Source organism: Muscardinus avellanarius (assembly GCF_963383645.1).
Source record: "Muscardinus avellanarius genome assembly, chromosome: 11".
NCBI classification, from domain to species: Eukaryota; Metazoa; Chordata; class Mammalia; order Rodentia; family Gliridae; genus Muscardinus; species Muscardinus avellanarius.
In genome coordinates, this window is record NC_137797.1 from 112,739,769 (window position 1) to 112,764,479 (window position 24,711).

Below are 24,711 nucleotides of genomic sequence, written 5' to 3' on the forward strand. Positions count from 1 at the left end.
TCTCTATTGCTTCCTCCTTCTTGTCATTTATTATTTACTTTATGTCTCTTCCCTTCCTTGTTTGTCTATTCTTTAATTGAGTCCTAAGTCTCCCCTAAAGTATTCAAGATGTTGCTGTGTCCTTCTGGCAGCATCCAGAGGAAGGCTATTAATGTTACACACTGCTATTTTGACCCCCAGCCCTTCCAGAGCAGGTCAGCAGTCTACCACAGACTGCCATGGTTACTCCAGACATTTCATGCAGTGATGTATTTGTGCACCTGCCTTTATATGGCTTGCATTTATGACTCCAGCTCTAGAATTAGTGGGTATAGTAGTAAAGTTTCTCTGCATATAGCACTAAGAAATTAGCACTACTAGGGACAAGTAATAAATGTCATTCTGGTTGTGAGGTATGATAAAGGACCTATTGAAATACATGCTTTAAGCCAGGCGTGGTGGCACACGCTTGTAATCCCTGAGCTTGGGAGGCTGAGACAGGAGGATCGCACAGGTTCAAAGCCAGCCTCAGCTACTTAGTGAGGCTCTCAGCAACTTAGTGAGACCCTGTTTCCAAATAAAATATAAAATAGGTCTGGGAGTATAGCCCAGAGGTAGAAAGCCTCTGGGTTCCACCCCCAGTGCCACACACACACAAAAAAAAGAAAGAAATACATGCTTTATTTTAATTAATCAACTAATTAATTAATTTTTGGGTGGTACTGGGGTTCCTGGAAGCCCTTCTACCTCCGGGCTACACTCTCAGACCTAGAAATACATGCTTTAAAAACAGTCTAAATGGCTGGGTGTGGTGGTGTATGCTTGTAATCCCAGCATTCGGAGGCTGAGATAGGAGGGTCAAGGTTTGCGGACAGCCTCAGCTACTACTTAGTGAAGCCCTTTGCAACTCAGTGAGACCCTGTTTCAAAATAAAGAATAAAAATAGGGCTGGGGGTGTAGCTGGGAGGTAGAATGCTCCTGGTTTCCATCCCCAGTACCACAAAAAATTAAAAAAAAAAACAGTCCAAACGTAGTTGACATATATCTTACTTACCCAATCTGTTGTCTGCTCTGGAAGAGTTGGCTAGAGTAGATTTGGAAGCTATTGCTCCTGTGGTTGATAAAGTTACTCCACTAATCTGGGCACTGGACAAATAGTAACCAAAAGGCATTTCATAGGATAAGGACCGTGACAGTGGCAGTGTTGTGGCATCTGAACTGATGATATTTGGTAAAAAATGTACTGAAGATGGTTTTTTCATCGGGGGAACTCTAAGTTTGTCTTCTCTTCTGTGTACAGATATTATTACAATAAACAATAAAGTAAAAATGATTATGAATACAAGACCTAGAGTTCTACTTTTCAAAGGCATTATACATCTGACACAAGCACAGAATATTTTTAATTTCTAGTTTTAAGTTTAGATCTACTTTAACATTATTACTTTTAAGAATTAATGAATTTCTATTGTAGATGGTCTTGAAAATCTGTAGAAGGGAAAATAAGAACTATAATGCCACTAGCCAGAGATTTCACCATTTCTTTAAAATGTGTGTGTGTGTGTGTGTGTGTGTGTGTGTGTGTGTGTGTGTGGTGTCGTGCTGGGGATTGAGCCAAGGGACATTCTACCTCTGAGTTACCCCACCAGCTTGATTTTTTATTCTTTATTTTGAAATAGGGTCTCACTAAGTTGTGGAGGGCCTAAGTACCTGAGGCTGGCCACGAACCCAGATCTTCCTGTCTCAGCCTCCCAAGTCCTGGGATTACAAGCATGTGCCACTACGCTCGACTTTCTTTACAGGTTTTTAAATACACATTCTACTTAAAGTTGAGTCTGTAAGCCATTCCACTACTTTCAGTTATATATCCTCTTCCATTAACAAAAATCATGTGTTTAATATTATAACTTGTTCTTTAATTTTTGTTACTGTTTAATTTTTTTATTAACAAAGATTCTATAGCTAATGGAGGCTTTGTGAGGTCTGGCCATGAGGTCATGCCAGAGGAGGATGGAAAACAAAGAAACAAACAAAAAATGCTCCCTGACCATCGCCCTGGCCTCAAATGACCCAGCTGCTAGCATATAACTGGTGGCTTACCGGTTTTCCTTTTGCCCATAAAAATCACCCCCGTCCTGTAAGGAGGCGGGTTTTCTGCATTGCGGCTCTCCCCTCAGTCAGATGCCTTCTAGGTTTATCCCTAAATTAGCTGGTTTCTGCTGCTAGTCTGTGTTTTCTTTGCCCTCATGTATCCCAACATTATGGTGCCAAAAGTCAGAATGGAGATGATTGTCAAATTGTTCCTTGTGACCTGATTTGGAGAGATTTTTGGCTGGCCGTTCTCCTATGGACCAATGCCATTTCCCCCTTCCCCTCCTCCTCTTCACAAAACTCTGATACAGGAAGCCCTTTACTGCTTCTGGCTCCTCGTCCAACACTGACCACCAGTTTGGGTCTGTTAGGTCCAGCCACCATTTGCCTTTTTGACAAACCCAGAAAGGCTCCCCCCAATCCTTTCCTGCCACCCAAGATTCCTGGCTCTGGAGATCCCCCTCTCCTGCCAAAAGCCCAGGGGATTCTTGGCTCTGGAAATTCCCTCCCAAGCCCCAGGGATTTTTTCGTTGGGTCCTGGCCCCACCCAACCACTAGGCAGGTGACCTGGACCGAGCAGTATCTTTACATGGGATCCTGGTTAGTTGTTACTTCAGTCCTTTGGCTATCGCATCTTATTGGCCCTCTCGAATTTCCAAGATTTCCCCAGAATCTCCTTAGGCATGACTTTAAAAAAACAGCGTTCCACTTTGCAGCAAGGAGGAATTTAAAGCAAAACACTTCACGTTTCATTGGGAGCCAGTGACCTGCCTAAAATTGGCACATTTGACCCCCAAATCCTACAAAACCTAGATAATTACATTTCCCAGAGCTGCCAAGGACAGAAGAAGAGTGCTTTAATTTTTTAAGCTTTTTCTCCTCTCCACTTCGGCTCTTACTCTGCAAAAATAAATTGCTTTCTCTGCCAAGTCCTTCTCCTTAAAGCAAAACCTCGCCCTCGCCCTCCCCACCACCCACTTCGCTGGCCCCTTCCACCTCCCCGTCTTTCCAGCTCCTCCTCTGCCTCTTGCTGCTGCCCCACTGATTTCCCCAGCTGCTTTCACTGCACGGTTTCCCACAGCGGTGGCCATGCCATGTTTCACTGTGGCTGTCAGCATCCCACCTCCCACAGACACCAGCTCCCACTTCCAAGGCTGCTGGTGACCCACCGCCCACAGCGGTACTGCTCTGCTGCAGCCACTCCCTGCCCGTGCCTAGGCTTCTGCCCTCACCCTGTCTCTCCACTCCTTACTCATTTTCTCCACTCACTCTCCTAACAGAGCTAGAGTGGTCTAGTGGTTAAGATTTGCTGCTCTCACTGCTGTGGCCTGGGTTGGTCCTTGGTTAGAGACCAACCCCCAACCCGCAGACTGACACCTCAGGTTAGAAAAATGCTGTACTCCCTTGTTTGTCATCAGTGTTTGAGAACAAAATCTAAGATATAAGTCTTTACCCTTTAAGGTACTGAAGGAATTAACAAAAATGTTTTCCAGAACTCTTGTGCCAAAAAAGTCTTAAGGCTGTATCAGATGATGAACTTAACTCAAGATGAAAAGGCCCTCACTCATCCTTTACTGACCCCTGCTCAAAATAAGGTTTGGTTTTTAAAATATAGTAAGGGATGCATATCTCAGGCTTTAAAATTTTATAATTCCAATTTTTAATGTTATTTCAAAAACAGTCTTCTTACACAAACACCTATATAAACTTATAGCAAAATATAGCCTTTTATTACAGGGACATATGACCATTTCAAATTTTGAGCTTAAGGATTTTTGGTTTGTTTGCATATGTTTTCTGATTTATTTTTGTTTTGTCTGAATAGAGGCTCTCTAAGTGTCTGTTTTTCTTCTCCTGTATTTTCCAGACCTCTACTCAAGGGTTAATTCTCTGCTTGGTATCCTAGGAGGAGGACATATTGAGTGGCAATGGTTGGGGCATTTACCTGTCATGGGAGACTAAGCAAATCAGTTTGATTCAGTTTGATTCAATCACCCAGGACTGGCAGACTGACCATGACCAACTGCACAGGTTTTCCCTATCTCTGTGTCATATAAAAAAAAAAAAAAATCTGTGGCAAGGTATGTTTTGGTTTACAAAAGCTCTAGACTTGGTTTCACACTGGGTTATGTGTAAGCCTTTTGTCCCCTACTTGTTGATGTTGTTATGTTATACATGTAATGTGTCTGTCTACATGGTACTTCAAATTAGATTAACAAGTGAGTGCTTATAAAATTAAAAAGAGATCAAATGCCTCTGAGTTCACATAACTTAAATAAAATCTATCAACTGAATAAATTTAAGATTTTTCATAAAATTAAAAAAGTACTTAAAATTATTAATTCCTATCTTTTTCCTGAAAAAAAGTCAATCAAGATTACATTTACCTCACCAGGTGTGGTGGCGCATGCTTATAATCCCCGTGCTTGGGAGGTGGAGAAAGGAGGATCACGCAGGTTTGAAGCCAGCTGCACTGGCTTAAGAGACCCTGTTTCCAGATAAAAATATATAAGAAAAAAAAAATAGGTCTGGGAGTGTAACCTGGAGTTAGAAGGAACCCCAGTAAAAAAAAAAAAAAAAAAAAAAAAAAAAAATTACATTTTCCTCTGTTGGATTCTTTAAAATACAATATTGCTTTTAAAGGTGTCTTAGGCAGAAAAAATGTTTTGTGACACTGGTAACATTTATAATAAAAAAGTTAGGGAACTTCCAGGAACATGGCGACAGAGAAAAGCGGTGCTTATGAGCCCCCACTAACAACTAATCTCTATTACCACAAAATCAGCGCCTTTCATAGCCAGAAAGCACCATCAGCAGAGAAACAAAAAATGTAAATACAAGGGACAGAGAAAAAGAGGGTTGGAAAAATGAGACACCAGAAAGAAACCAGACCGCAGTGCTGCAGCCAGAGCCATGGTGCAGAGTGGGGCGGGCGCCATCTTCCCTTGCAGCACCAGGCCCAAAAGAGGAAGGGGACTCAGAACCAGAGAGGAGATACGCTGGCCTCATGGCTGAGGAAGCGGCAGCAGTGCCTTACTGCCGGTGGTGGTGGCGAGTTCACCATACAGCTCCAGACCAACGCACTCAACAGCGCACTAGGCTCCAGAGAGGAGGGGCGTACAGCAAGCCGAGGTGAGCAGCTGCGGAACAGCCAGTGGAACTCAGCAGATTTTTCGGCGCAGGAAGCATCTAAAGCTCCCAGGGGCTGGGCTCAGCACACCCTGCAGGGACTCAGAGTGGAGCTCAAAACAAGAGAAGAAATATGCCAGGCTCACGGCCGAGGGCGTGGCAGCAGTGCCATATTGCCAGTGGCGGCAGCAGCGAGTTCATCGAGTCCACTACAGCTCCATCAGCGCACTCAACAACAGTGAGTCAAATTGTGGCCCCTAGAGGAGAAATCCCAGTACTGCACTCCCAGGGACTTGACCCAGTGGAGGAGTGGCGGTGGCAGAGATATCACACAATAGTCACAGCTCCCCACAGAACGCCCAACCTGGCACTCCCCCATGGTCTAATGCAGCCTCGATTGACTCCCTGGGTCTGAGACTTTGCGATACAACCCAGTAAAGGAGTAGTGGTGACTGAGATACCACAGACTCGAGATCCAGAGCACCTTAAGTAAAGTCATAGTGACCCAGGGAAGAACCCAGAGAAGGCACAAATTTCCTAAATCATGGGAAAGAGGAATAACAATGGAGCAATGAATGCCCACAACCCTGCAACATCAGAACCTGATAAAACAGAAATTCAGAGATTTCTAGAAGATCAAATCAGGAAGATAACTGTAGAAATAATAGAGGTGTTTCGAAAAGAATTCAGAGAGAGCCAAAAAGAGATAAAGGATGCAATCAATGAAGTAAAGGCCTCAATTCAAAGTATAAACAACCGATTAGACCACATGGAGAATAGAATCTTGCTCCTAGAAGATGGTCACTCCAAAAATGAACACATAGTTTCTAAATTAGAAAAAAATATCTGACAGCAGGAATCTGACATTGAAGAAATATGGGCCCGTTTTAAGAGAGCTAATCTAAGAATAATTGGAATAGAGGAGGGAAAAGAAGGTGAAACCAAAGGGATCAACAATCTCTTCAAGGAAGTAATAGCAGAAAAATTTTCCAAACATAGAGCAAGAGGTCAATGCACAGGTCCAGGAAACTTATAGAACTCCCTTTAGATAGGATCAGAGAAGAGGATTAACACGCCACATAATTGTCAAAATGACCAATGTGGAAGCCAAGCAGAGAATCTTAAAGGCAACAAAAACAAAGGGCCAAGTGACATTCAGAGGCAAACCAATTAGAATCACTCCAGACTTCCCAAACCAAGTCATGAGAGCCAGAAGGGTTTGGAGTAACATATTCCAAACTCTGAAAGAAAACAACTTCCAGCCAAGAATTTCCTACCCAGCAAAACTTTCTATCAAATTAGATGGGGAAATAAGCTTCCATGACAAACAGAAACTGAAGGAATGTATGTCTTCAAAACCAGTGCTAGAGAAAATAAAGAGATTAACTACAAAGAAGAAATAGGTAACACACACCAGAACCAGAGAAACAAGATTTTCCATCCAGCAGACAACTAAGATTGGTTATCTTTGGAGATTCATTATTTATGTTAGTCTTTTACCTATTTCTAAATTGTATTGTTTGCTTTTATTGTTGCTAATTTTTAGGATTTCTATTTGGAATATTAATATACCTTCAGATATAGCATTTGAAAATATTTTATCCCATTCTATCAGTAACTTTTAACTCTGTTTACACTGTCTTTGGATACACAATATTTTTTTTAGGGAGTTTGTTTACCCCTCTGTTGCCTGTGCCATTGAAATCATATCCAAGAAATCACTGCCAATTTCAATGTTGTGAGGGTTTTTTTTTTTTTTTTTTTTTTTGCAGGTGTGGGGATGGAACCCAGGGGCATTCAACCTCCAAGATATACCCCCTGCCCTATTTTTTATTCTTTATTTGGAAACCAAGTCTCACTGAGTTGCAAAGGGCCTCACTAAGTAGCTGAGGCTGTCCTCGAACCGTGATCCTCTGGTCTCAGCCTCCCAAATGCTGGGATTACAAGCATGTACCACCACACCCAGCTTGTGAGGTTTTATGACCCAGATTTTCTTCTAAAAGTTTATAGTCTTAAGATTTATATTTAGGTCTTTTATCTATTTTGAGTTAATATTTGTATAGGAAAGGGTCCAATTTTATTCTTTTCCATGTAATCATTATTTTTCAATAATATTTAGTTAAAAGATTATTTCCTTCACCAAATGTTCGTGGAAACCTTGTCAAAAATAACTTGACAATTTATGGAAGAATTTATCTCTAGGCTGTTATTTAACTCCAATGGTTTATATATCTGCCTTTAAAACAGTACTACACTGTTTCAATTATTGTAGCTTTATAAGGTTTGAAATCAGAAAATATACATCTTCTAGCTTTGTTCTTTTTCAAGATCATTTTGGGTATCTAGAGTCCATATTTTATATTAGGATAGATTTTTTCTGAAAAATAAATAAATAAATAAATAAATGTATGATAGTTTCACCTTAAAAAATGAAAAAATATCCTCTGGTAAGAAAGAAAGCAAAAAGAAATATTGAAATGTTATCTTTAAGTCATCAAAAGCTTGGTATCAGACAAATGAATCTGTTATGTGATATTATCATTGTTAATTTTGGATAAATTGCTATAATACTAGATGTCAACCACTAAGCCAAGCATGGGAAGGAGGGATGGGCAGAAAGTGGGGTGGGGATCGGGTAGGGGCTAACTGGTCGATGTGTGCATGTATGTCTACAGAAGTTTTCTTTTTTGTCCCATTATGATGCATGAAAACAGTGCACCAATAAAAAAAATCAATAAATAATGAAAGAAAGTTAAAAGAATGGGAAATGCTTTTAGGCGAAAAAATTTTGTATGACAAAAATCAGAGGTTAAGTTGCAGAGGGTTTAAGAACCTTGCAAGTGATTAATAAATGATAAAATATATAAAATTTTTAATATGTAATAAGGTTTGTTCTATGTATCCTAGGTTTAAAACACTTTGGATTTCTTAACAATGTTGATCTGCCTTTGGCAAAGTTTTATAAGACCTATGTCTCCTGCTGTATATTGATAACTTCCCCAAATATACAGGACTCCTAAAACATAAAATGTAAGATTACTAAGGTAATCACATCTAAATAAAATAAAATTATGATAGCTCTTCCAGGTTTATGCAAAGATACGAATAAGTTTTATTTTATTCCTGATAATTCTGTTTTGTATTTTTTCTAAAAAAAAAAAAGGTAACTTGTTTGTGTTTAAACAAAGTATAACACCCAAGTTATGTTTTAAAGCAAATTTCAGGGTTGTAACATCAGGCAAGGCTGATGCAGGCCCATCATTTGCCTGTGGTGCAAGGTCAGCACGCTGTTTTGCCTGTGTATGTCCTTGATCCTATAGTTGTTTCATAGCCCCAAGTTTCTCCTTTAACTGCTCCAAATATCTCCCAAATACAGCACCAGGAACTGCAACTGGCCCTTGGAGCAGGTGGACAAAGTTCAGGCTAACCCATGACTCCCGACTTGTCAGTTACTGGAGTTCCACAATCAGTCCTCTCTTCATTTTCTCCTTACACTTGCCTGTTTCAGAGTTGACTTCCCAACATCCATCTGTTGGTCTTCAACTTAAGCCTGCCCCCAAAAATGGAAACCAGACATTAACCAAACCACCATATGCCAATCAGACTTCTAGTTTCTTACTGCTTGTCACACTCAAGTGTTATCAAATTGTTCTTCTTCCCAGTATGTGAGCAGCTCACAAAATGCTGCCTGTACAGCTCAGATCTCTTCTAATTTCATTGGGGGAGGGGAGTCACAAAAGTGTCATGGCCCTATCTCATGGTATGCCAGGAATCTGTAACTCCAAGTTCTTCAGTGCTACAAAGCCAGATGGTGCATTTAAAAGAAAACTGTGCCTTATTTCCAAGCCTCTGTTCAGCACCAGCCCTTTTTGTTTCATAACACACACACGTGCGTACACACACACACACACACACACACACACACACACTTTAGCAGGATTCAGCAGTCAAAGGGTTATATTGTAAGTGAAAATCAGCTGCTGGAACAGCCAACCTATTCTAGTCAGCTCACTAATGCAGGACCACCTGTTGTTATATTGGCATACTTGCAATGATTTTACCTTTGTTATCAACTTATTCATGAGTTATGCTCCCTATTCTCTGACTGTAATAGCAGTTTACATCTCTGGTGTCCAGCTTTTGTCATAGAATTTCCAGCTACTTTATCATTCCTGAATTAATGAGAGGTGCTTATATTTGAATAAATCAGCTAGTCTGCCTAGTCACCAAAATGGTTAATGACACACAGCCTTAACTTTGCCAACCATCAATGAAAAATTCTGAGAGCTACATCAGGAAACTAAAGAATAGGACAAAAATTGATTACTACTCTTACTCCATCATTTGGGATATCAGGCATTTCCTAAAATGTATTGTTTTAATATTTCTAAAAATTCAAAAAGGATAACCAGTTTAATATCTGACATACAAAAACAAAAAACAAAAAAACAACTAGCCAGGAGTGCTGGCACACACTTGTAATCCTCATGCTTGGGAGGCAGAGACAGGTCATCGCTGGCTTGAGACCCTGTTTCCAAATAAAAAATATAAAATAAGTCGGCGTATAGCCCGAAGGTAGAAGCGTTCCATCCCCACTACCACAAAACAAACAACAAAAAAAAAAAACTAGATGATATCCACCAATTTAGAGGAATTTTCAGATATGGTTCCTCCTAGCATGGCTCCTACCCTCTGCAATTCCTTTATTCATTTTCTTCCGCATCCTACTTTTTGGGCCACGTATAATCAACCCAATTGTGTCACAAATTCAAAAAAATCACTAACTATTCACCCTTCTCCAAAACACACAGCACCTCTAAGACCTTTACAGTGCCTACAATGCAGCTCCTAGCCCTAGATCCACCTCCATCCCATTGTCAAACAAAAAGTAGCGCAAACAAAACTGGTGCCTCATTTTTTCAATATAAATATAAAACCTCTGGAATGTGAGCATTGTGAGGTCTGATTGTGAGGTCTGGCCAGAGGGCAAGAACAAAGGAACAAAGAGAAATCCCCCTGACTATTGCCCTGCCCTGAGGTGATCTGGCTACTACACACCAACTAATGGCTTATATGACTACTCCTGTACCCCCTTTCCTTGCCCCATAAAACACCCCTAGCCTGTAAGGAGGTGAGTTTTCTGACTCTTGTGGGCTCTCTCCTAAGTCAGATGCCTCCTTTCAGGTTTTATTCCTAAATAAAGCCAGTTCTCTGTGGTCAGGCCATGTTTTCTTAACCCCCATGTACCCCAATAGTTAATATCTACTTTGAAATTGTGTGTGTGTGTGTGTGTGTGTGTGTGTGTGTGTGTGTGTGTGTTGTACAGAGTGAGAAAAATGAAGAATATAATTTCCATTACAATAAGTGAGTTTTACTATGAATATAGATTGTGCTTTTTTAAATAAATTATATGGCTTATGAAAAGGCTTATGAGACTCCATTTTTTTTCTTTTTTTGTGGTACTGAGAATTGAACCCAGGGCCATTGCACCTCTGAGCTACACCCCCAGCTTTATTTTTCATTCTTTTTATTCTTAATTTTGAAACAGAGTCTCACTGAATTGCAAAGGGCCCAATAAGTAGCTGAGGCTATCTGCAAACCACGATCCTCCGGTTTCAGCCTCCCGAATGCTGGGATTACAAGCATGCACCACCATGCTCAGCAAAACTCCATTTTATGAGTCATACTGATTCTTCCCCCAATGCCCTTTAGGCAAGTGTGTGTGTGTGTGTGTGTGTGTGTGTGTGTGTGTGTGTGTGTGTTGTGTGATATTTATACTGTGAACAAATGCCCTAAAACTCATCACTCTGGAGTCAGGACAAATGGCCAGTTCACCTCCTACCTTTCTGAAGGCAGTGTGCCTATCCACGTAAGTCAGGAAGCAAGTGTGTTTCTGTGAGTGCTTATTTTGTTTTCAAGAACACATATAACCATTTCAGCTTGTGTCTGACTGGGCATATGTGTGTGTCTCCATGTCTGCCAGGGGACCAGGACTGGCATTTTTCCTCCTCCAGTCTTCTGTGTGGATCAAGAGGTATTCACAATCATTTATTTTCTTCTTCAATGTAAAAGTTTCTTCATCAGAAATATTGAACCTGGAGAGTGAGCTCTCTATTAAAAATGAGACTGCTGCAGCTGGGTGTGGTGGCACATGCTTGTAATCCCAGCACTTGGGAGGCTGAGACAGGAGGATCACACAGGTTTGAAGCCAGCCTCAGCTACTTAGTGAGGCTCTAAGCAACTTAGTGGGACCTGTTTCCAAATAAAAAATAAAATAGGTAAGTCTGGGAGGATAGCCCAGAGGTAGAAAGTCTCTGGGTTCCACCCCCAGTACCACCAAAAAAAAAAAAAAAGAGAGAGAGAGAGAGAGAGAGAGAGAGAGAGAGAGAGAGAGAGAGAGAGAGACTGCTCTACATGTACCTCTTAGAAGGTTCAGTCATCTCGGGTGAATTTTTCAGAGTTAAATGACATTGGCTCTGCAAAACAAGTTTTACGGATCCAGTTCTTTTAGTGAACTTGAGTTCTTGCCATGCAGCTGGCACTGCAAGCATCACATTTTTCAGGATAAGTGTGACCTCTCTTAGGTGACAGAAGACAAAGTTCCAGCCCTTCACCTTTGTCCAGCAGAGGCAGAATCATGGTAGTGTTCTCTCTCTCACTGTCTGGACTGGACAGGGAAGAGATCTTCTCTCTCCAACACTCCTCATGTCTGAGTGAGGATGTTCATTCATCTTTTCAGCCCAGTCATTTTGTGAGTCTTCAATTTTTTTTTCATCAGCAAAATTTCTAAGTAAATTTAGTTCCTCAAAAAATTCCAAGTAAGCCTTAGCAAATGTTGCAATCAGAGAAATCTGCCAAGGGGTACAAGGCTTTCTAAGTTTGGTAGTTGGATGAGAAGCATCTGATGGCCATCCACATCTTGGAGGAGCTTGAACTCATTGTGAACAGACTGGTATGATGCGGCAGATTAATGAGGCTTCCATGCAGCCATTTTGGAAGGGGAGAGATGCTCTTAGTGCTTAGTTAGCTTTTTATTTACCATAAGTTTCCAAGCCCCTTTTGCCATTGTGCTCTATAGTTGTTAGGCACAGAGCCAGAGCAGTTACAGAAGATTATTCCAACATCTCAGTGCTGCCTTGGATAAAACTGACAATTATTTATCACCTTAAAGGGCAACCATTAAAAAACAGACTTAGACTGCACAGTAAATTTAGGACATTAATGTTTAAAAAATAGCTTTAAATTATGTATACTCAATAGCAATGTTTATTTTCAAGAAAACATTGGAAAACCAATGCTAATGCTTTAGTTGAAAAAAGGACTTGGGTTAATAGTAAAAAGTTGCAATTTTATGTAACGTCCTTACTAACAGTTCCCAAACCAAAATTATATATATATTGTCCCCAGGTTATTCATATAGTTCTAAAGAAGTCACATGTCAGTGGCCTTAACATGTTCTATGGGAACTTTGGAATCTCAACCAGGTCTTATGTGGTAGACATAAGTCTAGATAAGTTTTTATATAACTCAAAGACAGCAACCTTACAATATAATTATATGCTATAATTTGTTATTTTAGAAAATTTATGAGATTTATTCTAGTTCTAACTACTTCATAAGGTGTTTTTTACACTTAAGAAGTTGAGTTTGCCATCACCGTCCTTCTAATCTCAGCCCATGTTCCCTCTCTTATGACATTCTTACCCCTCTTGTTTCTCCATTTTATCTTCCTGCCTGTCAGCTTTACTCTTCGGGCCTTCTGAAGCACCCTGAATGTCTTGTGCATCTTTTATCATGGCTAGATAAGTGGTCTCTTCTCTTTCCTAGGAAAGTAGATCATGACAGTAAGCAATGGATATAGCTGAAGTTCAAGGCAGAATGTCTTCTTAAAGTGATCCCACCTGCTAATATATCTTCAGTTGATCACCTCTATTTCTTTGCTGCATTGTTGCCAGAAACAGAATTCTTAGGTGAATATGTAAGTAGTGACATAGCTGATAGCTTATTGACTAAGGGTATGAGCCCAACCAAGGTGAAGGTATGTGGCAATCACTGAAGCAGGTCAGGAGGGAGGGAAGTAACCTGCCAAGTGACCTTTATGACAAGTGGCCACATCTGGCCAACAGTGCTCCTTAGAACATTGTGAGGTAATATCTCTATGGCTACGAAGCTTCAGTCTCTGGACAGCCACTAGGCTGATATTGCACCTGCTTTGCAGTTTGCAGGCATTAAATAATCTATCTTGCTTTCAAGAGATCTGTGTCTCCCTCCAAACAAACTGCAATTGAAATGTTTAATGAGCCAGGCATGGTGGCGCACACTTGTAATCCCAGCATTTGGAAGGCTGAGACTGAAGGATCACAGTGAGGTCCTTTGCTACTCAGACCCGGTTTCAAAATAAAGAATAAAAAAAAAAATAGGGTGTAACTCGAATGCCTCTGGGTTCCATCCCCAGATCCACACAAAAAACAAACAAACAAACAAACAAACAAACAAACAAACAAAAAACACAAAGTTTAATGTCCTGTTGTGGATGTTGGAGAGTTAATGCCAAGCTATAAATATTGGGGAATTCATTACACTCCTAATTTAACTTCATTTCTCCTTCTCTCCCTCCTTCCCTCTCTCCTCCCCTACTCTCCTCCCCTCCCTCCCTTCTTTTCTTCCATCCTCTTTTCTTTCCTTCCTCCTTCATTCCTTTTTTCCATTTCTCTCCCTAAGGAAAAGATGCTTTGAAGACATAAAAACAGCAAGATAGCAAGAATAGAAAACATAATTTTAATGCAAAAATAGGGCTATTTGTTGAAATAGCCAAATCAAAGCCATGAAAAGATATGCTTGACACTAGCTACCTGAAAAACTTCTAGAAGTGCAGAGGAGATCAGAGGTGCACTTCAGAAGCACATCTGCAGGCAAAAGCTGGACTCTAGCCATGGGACACCATGGATACTTCTTAAGCTATGGAGAATTTTAAGGAAGAAAATGTATTTTGTGTCATGCTTCAACACATATGACTTTCTGTCTTTTCATGCCTAGGTTTGGGAAAATAATTTTCATCTTACAAATATTAGAAATTCTGCTGGAGAAAAGCCAACTGGTAACATAGGTATGTCTAAGTATTTGTTTTACCTTAATTGGAATTGCTATCTTGAAGGCTTGTCAGGGCCTTGATTTTCTGGGACTCAACAGTCTTTCACTTTTCTGCTTACTTTCCCCAACCTCACAGAGAGGAGATGCAAATGATCTTTTATTTTCTGTTCCCAGGTCTTCCACTGTGCTTCCATAAGTTTATATTTTATTTATTTATTTAATTCTTTATTTATTTTTGCAGGCCTGAGAAAGGAACCCAGGAGCATTCGACATCTGAGCTACACCCCTGCCATATTTTTTATTCTTTATTTTGAAACAGGGTCTCACTAAGTTACAGAGGGCATCATTAAGTATCTGAGGCTGTCTGTGAACCATGATCCTCTAGTCTCACCCTCCTGAATGCTGGGATTACAAGTGTGCACTACCATGCCCGGCTAATAAGTTTTTAAATATTTTTATTTGTATTTTTTTAAATTTAGCAGTCAACCCCCTTTAGCCCCTGGGCTTTACCCCTAGCACCCTCCCTTTCTTTACATTTACTTCAAAACATTTTTTTTTTTTTTCAGGTCTGGGGATGGAACCCAGTGCATTCGACCTCTGAGCTACATCCCCTGCCTATTTTTTATTCTTTATTTTGAAACAGGGTTTCACTAAGTTGTAGAGGGCCTCACTATGTAGCTGAGGCTGTCTGCACAAATCTTGATTCTATAGTCTCAGCCTCCCAAATGCTGGCTTTACAAGAGTGCACCACCATACCCGGCTTTAAAACATTTTTTTTTTTTTGCAGTACTAGGGTTTGAACTCAGTGGCATTTGACCTCTGAGCTATACCCCCAACAATGTTATTATTTTTTTAATCCAGGGGCATTCTACCTCTGAGCAACACCTCCAGCCCTATTTTTTATTCTTTATTTTGAAACAGGGTCTCACTGAGTTGCAAAGGGCCTCACTAAGTAGCTGAGGCTGGCTGCAAACCTGAATCCTGTCTCAGCTTCCTAAGTACTGGGATTATGAGCATGCACCACCATACTCAGCTAAAAAGAGAGTTTATTGTCAGGACCCTAAAATGCTGTTTCAGGTTGTTATGGTTTAAATAATGCAGAGGACTCTTTTTCTTATTCAACTAAAGTTTGTTGAATAGAAAAGTTAAAACTAATACACAGCTCAGTGCAGCTTTAACAAATCTATTACAAAATTAGTAGGAAATAGACAAGAAAAGGAAAAAGCAGCATGCTGACACTCATGCTGGAGAGAGCCGGAAAGTGGAACTCTGGCCCCTTTGTTGGGACCTCAGCTTTTATTTAGATTTTGTACTGGTGTCTTATCAGTGTTACCAAGGCAACGGGCTAGTGTCTTATTCCTTAGGCAGGTGGTGCCTCTTTGTCTCTGGACAGTGCACTTGCTAAGTGCAGGGTCAAGAATCTCCCTGGCCTTCGCCTCTATTGTATTGGGCAGCATTGGTTGGTCATCAACTATGGGTGCTATGAAGCAGCCCACAGACTTTACCTTTGCTATACCCAGGCCAGGTCACAGAGGAGAGGAGACAAAGAGGCACTGATGGCCTCTATACACTTTTGGGGGCTAAAGGATTTAATAGTCTCTAAGACTTTAGGTAAAGCATTAGAAGGAAGGGTAAAGGAAGAGGAGGGCTCTGCATTGTAACAGCTGCTGCCCCCTCCCTGCCTGAGTGCCTGCACAGTCTTCAGAACCTGACTAATTTTACAGTTTTGAAATTAGTATCAAAGCAATTTTCCAATACTGGCATAAGGTGAGAAAGCAGCAGCTGGGACCCTTTCTCAGTCTGGTTATATAGGGTTTTTGAGGTATGGACTGAAAGGTGGGGGAGTTTGTTAGGGGTTGTGTTGATATTTTTATTTATTTATTTCAGCAGAATGGCGGAGCCAGGGAGCGGTGGGGTGGCCGAGGACTTAGACTCTGTTTCCAAATAAAATATGAAGTAGGTCTTAGAGTATGGCCTGGAGGTAGAAAAGCACCTGGGTTCCACCCCAAGTACCACACACAAAAGAAGGGCAAAATACAGGATGCCATTCAGGCAACAGCGCTCAGGCTTTCATTCCACACTGGACTTCATTCTGGATGTAAAGAGGCAGCTAAAGTGAATTTTAATTGGTTAATTAGTTAATGCTATGAGTCTTACTGATACACTGGTGAGAAGGACGGGTCACATGTAATGTGTTTCACAAATACTGAACCCTAGCTACCTTCCCCCATCAACCCTTCTCAGAAGGAAGCACCTGGAGCAGCTGTTGCTCCTGTACCCTATGGACAATTGGAATATCAGTACAATTTGGTGGCAACTGATAAAGGATGAAAGGTGGCTGCAGCAGGAGCCAGGGTGGGCTGGGGCTCCCCTGCTTCTAGGACAAGACTAGGGATTCCAAAAAGAGATTGAAAATGGACCAATCAGGACCCAGTTCTAAGGACCAATCACAGCCCAGTTCTAAGGACCAAACAGAGGCCAGCTCTAAGGCTCAATCAGAACTCAGAACTAAGGACTAATCAGAGTCCAGATTTAAGACCAAACAGGAGAGTTGTCAGGCTACATAAGACAGCGTTCTGCCCTCCAAGTAGTAGTGGCGGAGCAGCTGAGCAGCTGAGCAATCAAGGGGCTGAAGGGTCAATCGGCCAAGGGTCCTTGGGGCTGAGCGGCTGAGGGGCCGAGGGGCTGAGGGGTGGAGGGACCAAGGGTCGAGGGACCGAGCGGCGGAGCGGCGAGGCTGAGGGGCTGAGGGAACATAGAATAAGTTTCCAAATAAAATATGAAATAGGTCTCAGAGTATGGCCTGGAGGTAGGAAAGCACCTGGGTTCCACCCGAAGCACCACACAAAGAGCGGGGCAAAATAAGGGATGCCATTCAGGCAACAGCTCTCAGGTCTTTCATTCCACACTGGACTTCATTCTGGATGTAAAGAGGCAGCTAAAGTGAATTTTATTGGTTAATTAATGTTATGAGTCTTACTGATACACTGGTGAGAAGGACAGGTGGCACAGAATGTCTCACAAATACTGAACCCTAGCTGCCTTCCCCGTCAACCCTTCTCAGAAGGAAGCACGTGGAGCAGCCATTGCTCCTGGACCCTACGGGCAAATAGCAATACCAGTACAATTTGGGGGCAGCTGATAAAGGATGAACGGTGGCTGCAGCAGGAGTCAGGCTGGGCCGGGGCTCCCCTGACTACTAGGAGAAGACTAGGGATTCCAGAAAGAGATTGAAAATGGACCAATCAGGGCCCAGTTCTATGGACCAATCAGAGCCCAGCTCTAAAGACCAATCAGAATCCAGAACTAAGGCCCAAACAGGAGAGTTGTCAGGCTATATAAGCCAGCCTTCTGCCCTCCAAGTAGTAGCGGCAGAGCAGCTCAGCAACAGAGCAGTCAAGGCGTTGAGGGGTCAGTCGGCCAAGGTTTCTGGGTCCAAGGATCGAAGCGGCAGAGGGGCCGAGGGTTCGGCGGCAGAATGGCGGAGCGACAGAGCGGCTGAGGGGCAGAGCGGCGAGCTGAAGAGCCGAGGGGATATAGAATCCGTTTCCAAATAAAATATGAAATAGGTCTTGGAGTGTGTCCTGGAGGTTGAAAAGCACCTGGGTTCTTTTTGCAACAGAGCAGTCAAGGTGCTGAGGGTTCTGTTGGCCAAGGCTTCGTGGGTCCGAGCATCGAAGTGGCAGAGCGGCGGAGGGGCCAAGTGGTGGAATGGTGGAGCGCGGAGCGGCCGAGGGGTAGAGCGGCAGAGCGGCAGTGCAGTGAGCTGTGGAGCCGAGGGGACATAGAATCCATTTCCAAATAAAATATGAAATAGGTCTTGGAGTGTGGCCTGGAGGTAGAAAAGCACCTGGGTTTCACCCCAAGCATCACACACAAAGCAGAGCAAAATAAGGGAGGCCATTCAGGCGACAGCTCTTAGGTCTTTTATTCCACACTGGACTTCATTCTGGATGTAAAGAGGCACCTAAAGTGAATTTTAGTTGGTTAATTAATGCTATGAGTCTTACTGATACACTGGCGAGAAGGACGGTTCACACAGAATGTCTTTCACAAATACTGAACCCTAGCTGCCTTCCCCGTCAACCCTTCTTGGAAGGAAGCATGTGGAGCAGCTGTTGCTCCTGGACCCTACGGGCAAATAGCAATACCAGTACAATTTGGGGGCAGCTGATAAAGGATGAACGGTGGCTGCAGCAGGAGTCAGGCTGGGCTGGGGCTCCCCTGACTACTAGAAGACTAGGGATTCCAAAAAGAGATTGAAAATGGACCAATCAGGGCCCAGTTCTATGGACCAATCAGAGTCCAGAACTAAGGCCCAAATAGGAGAGTTGTCAGGCTATATAAGCCAGTCTTTTGCCCTCCAAGTAGTAGCGGCAGAGCAGCTGGGCAGCAGAGCCGTCAAGGGGCTGAGGGGTGAGTTGGCTGAGGGTCCATGGGCCAAGCATTGGAACATTGGAGCAGCGGAGCAGCAGAGTGGCCAAGGGGCCTAGGGGCCGAGCGGCAGACTGGTGGAGCGGCGAATCGGCGGGCTGAGGAGCCAAGGGGACATAGAATCTGATTCCAAGTAAAATATGAAGTAGGTTTGGAGTGTGGCCTGGAGGTAGAAAAGCACCTGGGTTCTACCCCAAGCACCACACACAAAGCGGGGCAAAATACAGGAGGCCATTCAGGCAACAGCTCTCAGGTCTTTCATTCCACACTGGACTTCATTCTGGATGTAAAGAGGCAGCTAAAGTGAATTTTAAATGGTTAAATAATGCTATTAGTCTTACTGATACACTGGTGAGAAGGACAGGTCACACAGAATGTCTTTCATGAATACTGAACCCTAGCTACCTTCCCCCATCAACCCTTCTCGGAAGGAAGCACGTGGAGCAGCCATTGCTCCTGGACCCTACGGGCAAATAGCAATACGAGTACAATTTGGGGGCAGCTGATAAAGGATGAACGGTGGCTGCAGCAGGAGTCAGGCTGGGTTGGAGTTCCTCTGACTACTAGGACAAGACTAGGGATTCCAAAAAGAGATTGAAGATGGACCAATCAGGGCCCAGCTCTAAAGACCAATCAGAGCCCAGTCCTATGGACCAATCAGAGTGCAGCTCTAAGGGCCAATCAGAGCCCAGCTCTAAGGACCAGTCAGAGTCCAGATCTAAGGCCCAAACAGGAGAGTTGTCAGGCTATATAAGGCAGCCTTCTGCCCTCTAAGTAGTAGCGGCAGTGCAGCTGAGCAGCAGAGCAGTCAAGGGGCTGAAGGGTCAGTCATTCATGGGTCCGAGCATCCGAGCCGTGGTGCGGCTGAGGGGCTGAGCTGCGGCAGCGGCCTAGGGGCCGAGGGGCAGAGCGGTGAGCTGTGGAGCCGAGGGGACATAGATCTGTCTCAAAATAAAATATGAAATAGGTCTTGAATGTGGCCTGGAGGTAAAAAAGCACCTGGGTTCCACCCCAAGCATCACACACAAAGCAGAGCAAAATAAGGGATGCCATTCAGGCAACAGCTCTCAGGTCTTTCATTCCACACTGGACTTCATTCTGGATGTAAAGAGGCAGCTAAAGTGAATTTTAGTTGGTTAATTAATGCTATGAGTCTTACTGATACACTGGTGAGAAGGACAGGTGGCACAGAATGTCTTTCACGAATACTGAACCCTAGCTGCCTTCCCCCGTCAACCCTTCTCAGAAGGAAGCACGTGGAGCAGCCGTTGCTCCTGGACGCTATGGGCAAATAGCAATACGAGTACAATTTGGGGGCAGCTGATAAAGGATGAACGGTGGTGGAGCAGGAGTCAGGCTGGGCCGGGGCTCCCCTGACTACTAGGACAAGACTAGGGATTCCAAAAAGAGATTGAAAATGGACCAATCAGAGCCCAGCTCTAAGGACCAATCAGAGTCCAGAACTAAGGCCCAAATAGGAGAGTTGTCAGGCTATATAAGCCAGTCTTTTGCCCTCCAAGTAGTAGCGGCAGAGCAGCTGGGCAGCAGAGCCGTCAAGGGGCTGAGGGGTGAGTTGGCTGAGGGTCCATGGGCCAAGCATTGGAACATTGGAGCAGCGGAGCAGCAGAGTGGCCAAGGGGCCTAGGGGCCGAGCGGCAGACTGGTGGAGCGGCGAATCGGCGGGCTGAGGAGCCAAGGGGACATAGAATCTGATTCCAAGTAAAATATGAAGTAGGTTTGGAGTGTGGCCTGGAGGTAGAAAAGCACCTGGGTTCTACCCCAAGCACCACACACAAAGCGGGGCAAAATACAGGAGGCCATTCAGGCAACAGCTCTCAGGTCTTTCATTCCACACTGGACTTCATTCTGGATGTAAAGAGGCAGCTAAAGTGAATTTTAAATGGTTAAATAATGCTATTAGTCTTACTGATACACTGGTGAGAAGGACAGGTCACACAGAATGTCTTTCATGAATACTGAACCCTAGCTACCTTCCCCCATCAACCCTTCTCGGAAGGAAGCACGTGGAGCAGCCATTGCTCCTGGACCCTACGGGCAAATAGCAATACGAGTACAATTTGGGGGCAGCTGATAAAGGATGAACGGTGGCTGCAGCAGGAGTCAGGCTGGGTTGGAGTTCCTCTGACTACTAGGACAAGACTAGGGATTCCAAAAAGAGATTGAAGATGGACCAATCAGGGCCCAGCTCTAAAGACCAATCAGAGCCCAGTCCTATGGACCAATCAGAGTGCAGCTCTAAGGGCCAATCAGAGCCCAGCTCTAAGGACCAGTCAGAGTCCAGATCTAAGGCCCAAACAGGAGAGTTGTCAGGCTATATAAGGCAGCCTTCTGCCCTCTAAGTAGTAGCGGCAGTGCAGCTGAGCAGCAGAGCAGTCAAGGGGCTGAAGGGTCAGTCATTCATGGGTCCGAGCATCCGAGCCGTGGTGCGGCTGAGGGGCTGAGCTGCGGCAGCGGCCTAGGGGCCGAGGGGCAGAGCGGTGAGCTGTGGAGCCGAGGGGACATAGATCTGTCTCAAAATAAAATATGAAATAGGTCTTGAATGTGGCCTGGAGGTAAAAAAGCACCTGGGTTCCACCCCAAGCATCACACACAAAGCAGAGCAAAATAAGGGATGCCATTCAGGCAACAGCTCTCAGGTCTTTCATTCCACACTGGACTTCATTCTGGATGTAAAGAGGCAGCTAAAGTGAATTTTAGTTGGTTAATTAATGCTATGAGTCTTACTGATACACTGGTGAGAAGGACAGGTGGCACAGAATGTCTTTCACGAATACTGAACCCTAGCTGCCTTCCCCCGTCAACCCTTCTCAGAAGGAAGCACGTGGAGCAGCCGTTGCTCCTGGACGCTATGGGCAAATAGCAATACGAGTACAATTTGGGGGCAGCTGATAAAGGATGAACGGTGGTGGAGCAGGAGTCAGGCTGGGCCGGGGCTCCCCTGACTACTAGGACAAGACTAGGGATTCCAAAAAGAGATTGAAAATGGACCAATCAGAGCCCAGCTCTAAGGACCAATCAGAGTCCAGAACTAAGGCCCAAACAGAAGAGTTGTCAGGCTATATAAGGCAGCCTTCTGCCCTCCAAGTAGTAGCAGCAAAGCAACTGAGCAGCAGAGCAGTCAAGGGGCTGAGGGGTGTGTCAGCCGAGGGTCCGTGGAGCTGAGGGTCTGTAGGGCTGAGCAAAGGATTGGCGGAGTGGCCAAGGAGCCCAGGGGCTGAGGCGCCGAGGGACTGAGCGGTGGAGCGGCAGAGAGGCGGAAGGGCGGAGCGGCAGAGTCGCGTGGCCTAGGGCCCTGGGGAACATAGAATCTATTTTCAAATAAAAAAATAAATAGGTCTCAGAGTATGGCCTGGGGGTAGAAAAGCACCTGGGTTCCACCCCAGTACCACAGACAAAGTGGGGCAATTTACGGGATGCCATTCAGGCAACAGCTCTCAGGGCTTTCATTTCACACTGGACTTCATTCTGGATGTAAAGAGGCAGCTAATTTTAATTGGTTAATTAGTTAATGCTATGAGTCTTACTGATACACTGGCGAGAAGGACGGGTCACACATGTCTTTCACAAATACTGAACTCTAGCTATCTTTCCCCTGCCAACCCTTCTCAGAAGGAAGCACCTGCAGCAGCCGTTGCTCCTGTACCCTACGGACAATTAGGAATACCAGTACAATTTGGTGGCAGCTGATAAAAAATGAACGGTTGCTGCAGCAGGAGTCAGGCTGGGCCTGGCTCCCCTGACTACTAGGACAAGACTAGGGATTCCAAAAAGAGATTGAAATGGACCAATCAGGCCCCAGTTCTATGGACCAATCAGAGCCCAGCTGTAAGGACCAATCAGAGCCCAGAACTAAGGACCAATCAGAGTCCAGATCCAAGAACCAAACAGGAGAAATGTCAGGCTATAGAAGCCAGCCTTCTGCCCTCCAAGTAGAAGCAGCCAGGCAAAGGAGCGGCGGAGCGAATTTAGACTCTGTTTCCAAATAAAATATGAAATAGGTCTAAGAGTATGGGCTGGAGCGAGAAAAGCACCTGGGTTTAACCCCAAGTACCACACACAAAAGAGTGGCTAAATACAGGATGCCATTCAGGCAACAGCTCTCAGGGCTTTCATTCCAGAGTGGACTTCATTCTGGATGTGTAAAGAGGCAGCTAAAGTGCATTTTTATTGATTAATTAGTTAATGCTATGAGTCTTACTGACACACTGGCAAGAATAACGGGTCACACAGAATGTCTTTCAGGAATACTTGGTTTATTTTATAATGCTCATTACACTCCTATCCTTCTCTAAGTAAGCCACTGGCCAGATAGCATTGGTTACCTGAGGCAGCATGGGTCTCTGCGGGTAATCGAAGTTCAGGATCGCTGTCACAGCCATCATCGATGGTCGAGGTGCAGATGCTCCATGTCCAGGGAGTCAGACGGCGATGAGCACAACTGTCATTTAGAATAATTTTCCAGCAGCTGCCAGAGGAATGTTTCCTTCTGGCCGGGCTAAGTTTCAGCCACTTAGACAATTGGGTCAGGACCACCGATCTGGCCATTTGCTAGGTCTTCTATATCCTAATTGACTGGGGACTGGGGATGAATCCCAGGGGCATTCTTGCTCCAAGCTACAGCCCCTATTCTCATTTATTTATTCCTTTATTTATTTATTTATTTATTTATTTTTGCTCTACTGGGTATGAACCCCAGGGGCATACTACTGTGCCACCCCCCCAGCCCAATTCTTTATTCTTTATTTAGAAACAGGGTCTCACTGAGTTGCAAAAGGCTTCATTATGTAGCTTAGGGTGTCTGCAAACACCAATCCTCCTGTTTCAGCCTCTGAAATACTAGGATAACAAGTGTGTGCCACATGCTCAGCTGTGCTTTATATTTGCTTAACATGATCGTTAGTCTTATGTCTTCCCATGTAGAGGCAATTAAATTATAAATAATCCGCCAGACAGAGCCACAGGGATGGCCCAGGAGAAGTCTCCCAGCTCTCCAGAATCTGAGTCCTGACTGCCTGTCTACTGAACCCTAGCTATCCTTCCCCCTCATCGACCCTTCTCAGAAGGAAGCAGCTGGAGCAGCCATTGCCTCTGTTCCCTATGGGCAATTAGGAATACCAGTACAATCTGGGGATTGCTGATAAAGGTTGAAGGGTGGCCGGAGAAGGAGTCAGTCTGGGGTCGCAACTCCCCTGACCTCTAGGACAAGACTAGGGATTCCAAAAAGAGATTGAAAATGGACCAATCCGGGCCAGCTCTATGGACCAGTCAGAGCCCAGCTCTAAGGACCAATCAGAGCCCAGAACTAAGGACCAATCAGAGTCTAGATCTAAGGACCAATCAGGAGAGTTGTCAGGCTATATAAGCCACCTTCTGTCCTCCAAGTAGAAGCGGTAGAGCTACCTGGCGGTGGTGGCTGCTCCTGATGTAGTGTTTTAACTTCCTACTGGCAGTAGAGCAAAGGCAGTAGTGACTGAAGATACTGACACACGCAGAGCGGTTGTGCTGAAAAGCAGAGCTTGGGACAGATTCTACAGTGCCGCCTCTGAGTAGTTGTTGGCCAGGCCACCAGGAGCACCTGTCCACAGCAATCCTCTCAGACCTTCTCAGGCTCGTCCACCTGCACGGGATCTCTGGTGGGGTAGAGATCATGGTTCACCCCCAGGCTCGGCTTCTGCCTGTCCTTTTGAATTGTCCATCTTTCCCCACACAAGTCTCATTTCCCCCAGATTCCCATGAGCCCAATGCATGCAGAGCCATGGTACTGGACAGCTAGAGCTAGCAATTGATTTGACACAGCTTCCTCTGTAGTAGTGGCAGGCCAGGCCCTCCATAAGCTCAAAACACAGAGAACTTTTCAGGCTCTTCCATGTTCACAGGATCTCTGCGCCACTGGGAATCATGGTGCGCCACCAGGTTTGGCTTCTGCACGTCCTTTTGAATTGTTCCTCTTTCTCCACTCAAGGCTTG

The 24,711-nt window shown here is 44.1% G+C and overlaps 1 protein-coding gene across 1 annotated transcript in view; it reads right to left on the reverse strand.

Annotated features, from left to right (window-relative positions):
• Nucleotides 1-23,123, reverse strand: part of LMNTD1 (lamin tail domain containing 1) — a gene marked incomplete at both ends in the record, with an annotated part of 35,654 nt that extends 12,531 nt beyond the window's left edge. Inside the window, 3 exons of the mRNA XM_080705049.1 lie at nucleotides 1,034-1,269; nucleotides 12,904-13,022; nucleotides 23,067-23,123. Coding sequence (XP_080561175.1) covers nucleotides 1,034-1,269; nucleotides 12,904-13,022; nucleotides 23,067-23,123 — 412 coding nt within the window. The remainder of the gene's footprint in view (nucleotides 1-1,033; nucleotides 1,270-12,903; nucleotides 13,023-23,066) is intronic.
• Between the last annotated feature and the right edge of the window lie 1,588 nt (nucleotides 23,124-24,711).